This window comes from Carlito syrichta, unplaced genomic scaffold, assembly GCF_000164805.1.
Source record: "Carlito syrichta isolate Samal-C Ts95f unplaced genomic scaffold, Tarsius_syrichta-2.0.1 Scaffold95892, whole genome shotgun sequence".
Classification (NCBI taxonomy): domain Eukaryota; kingdom Metazoa; phylum Chordata; class Mammalia; order Primates; family Tarsiidae; genus Carlito; species Carlito syrichta.
The window spans coordinates 1-5,241 of NW_007039988.1; the positions used below are offsets into that span (position 1 = coordinate 1).

At 54.1% G+C, this 5,241-nt stretch overlaps 1 protein-coding gene across 1 annotated transcript; it reads right to left on the bottom strand.

Moving 5' to 3' along the window:
• Positions 1-507: 507 nt before the first annotated feature.
• On the bottom strand, positions 508-1,810 carry LOC103264685 (43 kDa receptor-associated protein of the synapse-like; the record flags this gene model as incomplete). Its single annotated transcript, XM_008062402.1, has 2 exons — positions 1,405-1,810; positions 508-846 (listed from the first exon to the last, which is right to left on the bottom strand). Coding segments are annotated over exons 1-2 (531 nt in total), but the record flags the coding sequence as incomplete, so codon positions are not given.
• Positions 1,811-5,241: the final 3,431 nt, after the last annotated feature.

Consider the following 5,241-nt stretch of genomic DNA (forward strand, 5'->3'; position numbering starts at 1 on the left):
GCCAAGTTGCCCAGGTGGATCTCGAACCTGCAGGCTCAGGCAATCCACTCACCTCGGCCTCCCAAAGTGCTGGAATTACAGGCTGAGCCACTGAGCCCGGCCAGTTTCAACCTTTTGAGCTCAGGTAATCCTTCTACCTCAGTCTTCTAAGTAGCTGGGACTACAGGTATGTGCCACCATGCCTGGTTAACTTTTTGATTTTATGTAGAGATGAGGTTTATGTTGCCCAGGAGCAGTGACTTGTCCAAGATCACACAGCAAACACATGGCAGTGCAGGCCCATGGCCTATCCTGACACAGGAGCCTCCCATTCCCCCGGGAAGTCAGGCAGATCAAGGCTCTGCCTTTGATTGCGAATCCTGGCTCTGCCCTTCCTGGCCAAGTTGTTATCTTTCTGGTACATCTTCCCCTTGTCCTTATTGGAATGAGGCAGTGCAACAGAAGCACTGGTCCCCGAGAGCCTCCAAGTCCTCCCTCCCCTGCCCTCCCCCTGGGGCCCGGACCCACCTTGACCTGGGCATAGAAGCTGCCCAGGCTGCAGCAGACACGGCATTCCAGCATAGCATCGTCGTTGTTGTGGGCATAGCGCAGGGCCTTCTCGAAGCTCTCCAGGGCCTTCTGGAAGACGCTGAGGCCCAGGAAGGCATTGCCCATGCTCAAGCTGACCTGGCCTCCAAGCTGGGCCCCTGCCCTGGTGCCGGGAAGGCCAAGGCAGGTCTTGCAGTAGGATATGGTCTTGTGAAACTCACACAGCTTCTCATTGCTGCGCGCCAGGTTAAGGTAGCTCTCCAGAAGGAAGTTGGCGTCTTCCAGCTCCCGGGCCGTATCAATCTGGACCACAGAAAACTGCCCACCATGGCGGCGGGCAGGGGCTCTCAGTCTTGGACCCCGGCTTCCCTCCGTAGAGCTCGGACCTGGAGGCTCCACATCCACCCCCAGCCTCGCATGCAAAGCGGCAGACTCCAAAGTCTCAGAGGCACAGCATCCATCTCCGGTTTCAGATGTCTTCTCCACATCCCAGCTGTGGCCTGGAAGTTTCAGCCTCGGAGTCTTCACCTCCCAACTCAGTCTCACTGCCTTCACCCTTCCACCCCAAGCCTCACATCTGGAGTCTCTACAACCCACCCGCCTCCAGCCTCAAACCTGGAGCCCACACTCCCCTGGCTCAGACACAGAACCCCGAACAGGGAGGCTAAAACCTAGACTCCAAGAGTTGGGCTTGAGACCCAGAACCTCGGTCTCAGAGGTTCAGATGCTGAAGTCCAAAGCCATAGGCCTGAATCCGAAGCCAAGACCTGGGGCCTCAGATGCAGATTCAGAGCCTCAGGCCCCAGCCACCAGCCCGTGGGACGCCTGGGAGGCTGAGAGGGACCCCTGCACACCACCCCGGCCGGGTACGCCTACCTTCAACATCTCCTTGTAGCGGCCCATCTCCGAGTGGGCCGTGACCAGGCAGCCCAGCACACGGAAGCGCCCCACAAGATCCGAACTCTTCTCCAGCACCTTCGTCCACACCTGCAGGGCCTTCTCCGTCTGGTTAGACTGGTATAGTTGGAGTCCCTTCTCGATCTGCTGCTTTGTCTGGTCCTGCCCCATCCTCCCAGAGCCCCGCGCCCCACGCGGGGTGACCCTGGTGGCTTGTGCTCTAGGCACTCATGGCGTGGGACCCACTTTCCTGCTTCTCACTGAGCCCAGGAAGGGAGGCAGCGTTGCGTGGAAGCCGGAGTGGGGCCTGGATGGAAAGCGGGCACCACCCTGGGAACAAAGCTGGTGCGGCGGCCCCTGTCTGCAGCTGTCCCTGCCAGTTGGGGCCACGTGGCCTGCGGAATGTCTGCGACAAGGTCATGAGTGCCACTGCCACGCCCACCCCCACGCTGGGAGGTGGCTTCTCCGGGGAGACAAGCATTCTGCCACCTGGGACCCCTTGGGTGGCCCTTGGGTTCTTCTGACGCCGGCCCTGACTGTCCTGGCAGCGAGGGCTCTCCCCGCAGCCTCCGAGGAGCTGCCTCCAGCGGGTGCACAGGCCGCGGGCCAGGAGGGGTGACAGTTGGAAGCAGGGACAAGGATGGACGCACAGCCATCAGGAAGGCTGGGACAAGCGCCCAGCCTAGCTTCTCTCCCATCAGAACTCCCCCACCCTGTTGCTTAAGCCACCCCTTCTGTGAATTTGTTCATTCCGTATGGATTTTTGTGGCTGTCTTCTTTCACTTTTTGAAATGTTTTCAAGGTCCTTCCTCATCTTCACATGTATCAGGACTTCATTCATTTTGATGGCTGGTTCATAATCATTGGATGGATCTATCACCCTTTGTTTCTTCATTATCAGTTAATGGGCATTTGGGCTGTTTCCTTTTTTTTGAGTTGAGGTGTCACTGTCTCCCAGGCTGCAGTGCAGTGGCATGATTATGGCTCACCTGGCTCACCACAGCCTCGACCTCCTGGGCTCAGGGGATCCTCCCGCCTCTGCTTCCCAAGTAGCTAGGACTACAGGTGTGCACCACCCCGGTGATTTTTTGTAGAGACGAGGTCTGGCTATGTTGCCCAGGCTGGTCTTGAACTCCTGGGTTTAAGCAGTCCTCCCACCTTGGTCTCCTAGAGTGCTGGGATTACAGGTGTAAGCTACTGAACCCAGCTGGGCTGTTCCACTTTTGAGCTACTATGAATAATGATGCTACAAAAATTCATGAACAAGTTTTAGTGTGGACAAGCTTTCATTTCCCTTGGGTATATACTTAGGAGTGGAATTTCTGGGTAATATGGAACTCTAAGTTCAACTTTAAGAGAAACTATCCACCTGCCTGCCCCAGGGCCTTTTCACTTCTTGATTCTGTCCCTTCCCCTCACCCCAACACAATGCCTAGTTAAGTCTTACTTAGAGTGAATCGGGATACTATTCTCATAGAAATAGATTTCAGCCGGGCTCGGTGGCTCAGCCTGTCATCCCGTGCCTTTGGGAGGCTGAGGTGAGTGGATTGCCTGAGCCCGCGGGTTCGAGACCCGCCTGGGCAGCAAGACCTCATCTCTACAATAAGTCAAAAAAAATCAGCCGGGCATGGTAGCACATGCCTGTAATTTCGGCTACTCGGAAGGCTGAGGCGGAAGGATCGCCGGAACCCAGCGGGTCGAGGCTGCGGTGGCCGGGAGCGGCCACTGCACTCCAGTCTGGGCGACAGAGTGAGACTCCAACTCAAAAAAAGAAATAGATTTCGTTCCATTACATATTCATGAGTGAGGCTGTTTGCTTAATGTCCCCCCCCCCAAACAAGGTCACATGGGCAGGCCCTCATCTAGGACAGGGACTTCGTCTCATTCACCACTGACTGTATCCCCAGAGCAAGACCCAGCACACAGCGGCATCTCAATAAATATGTCAAATGAGCGAATGGGGGAAAGGAGAAGACAGTTTCACTTGGAAATTCAGGACAATGGCTGCAGCCTCCCAGGGAAACCGGCACAGGCAGACATGGCCTGTTTCCTGCAAGTAGAATGGGTCCGAGGAAGGGCAATCTGGGAGTTGGAAGGCAAGGAGTCACGAGCCAGGGCCCATGCCATGGGCTCAGCAGAGGTAGAGGGGACATCGGAGCAGGCCCTGGACAGATGTTTGGGCAAGACCATTGAGACGCCCCTAAGTGCCCTTAGGCCTGGGAAGGGAGGAAAAGCTGGCTGGAGTCTCGCTCTCATCCATGTTTCCTGGGTTGGGAAGGAAGCTGGGCCTGCAGATTCTCCCCCCCTCCAGAGTCTGGACACCATTCGCATCCAGGCAATCACCCACCGGATATGGGACCACAGCCTTCTGGTGATCTGGGGAACCCAGACAACCTCAAAACATGACAACTGCCAGGATAAAGGTTTCCTCTCCCCCAGTGACAGGAATATGTCCATACCTGCTTGTTCTAGGTAGCAGTCTTTTGTGTTGCCTTTAAAAATTTCATTTCTGGCTGGGCTGGGTGGCTCAGCCTGTAATCCCAGCACTTTGGGAGGCCGAGGCGAGTGGATTGTCTGAGCCCGCGGGTTCGAGACCATTCCGGGCAACTTGGTGAGACCTCATCTCTACAATTAATCAAAAAATTAGCTGGGCGTGGTAGCACATGCCTGTAGTTCCAGCTACTTGGAAGGCTGAGGAGGAGGGACTGCCGGAGCCCAGCAGGTCGAGGCTGTGGTGGCCGGGAGCGGTCACTGCACTCCAGTCTGGGCGACAGAGTGAGACTCCAACTCAAAAAAAAAAAAATTTCATTTCTGAGCACATGATCCAGAATTCTGTCATTCATGCTCACCTTCAGCCAGAGCCGTGGTTTATTTGTCTTCAAACCACTAGGAATTAACTGCGCAGCCCCAAGCAAAGTGAGAGGAAACCAACAGGAGAATTATAACTAACATTTTCTGAGTTAAGCATTTCTTGCTGTTTACAGGAAACTGAAGCATGAAGAGGTTAAAGTGCCCAAGACCATACTGCTATCCACAGTAAGCTGGGATTAGAAGTGGGACTTTAGGGATCCCATTCTTAACTTTTTTGTTTTTTGGAGACAGGGTCTTACTCTGTCACCCAGGCTGGAGTGCAGTGGCACCGTCATGGCTCACTGCAGCCTCCACCTCGTGGGCTCAGGCGATCCTTCCATCTCCTGAGTAGCTGGGACTACAGGCATGTACCACCATACTTAGCTGATTTTTGCATTTTTTATAGAGATGAGGTCACACTATGTAGGCCGGGCTGGTATAAAATTCCTGAGTTCACGCAATTCTCTCGCCTCAGCCTCTCAGAGTGCTGGGATTACAGGTGTGAGCCACCACGCCTGACCCTGTTCTTAACCATTATACTGTCCCAGACAGGAGGAGAGGAAGAGGGAAATGAAGAAAAGTGGATAATTGGACACCAGTTTTTAGGAATTCATAGTGATGTTTACCAGATGTATGGCAAAATCAATGGGAATATTATCCAAAGCTATAGCCTGGATGGGCAGAAGAAACGTATTAAGGAGAGGGTAAACAGAGTCAAAACTTGGTCAGTGATAACCAGTAGACAAAAAGCCCCTGGAAGTTGGGAGGAACAGCCACAAAATGAGATGATCTTTCTGAGCTACTTAATTTCACAGGCTGGTGGACAGTTGGGGGCCCTGGCACTCTTAAGCTCTTACCAAGCACATGCTGTCAGGTACCAGCTTCACACTTTACATTTTAGATCCCTGTTTTTTTGGGGGTTTTTTTTGAGTTGGAGTCTCACTCTGTCGCCCAGACTGGAGTGCA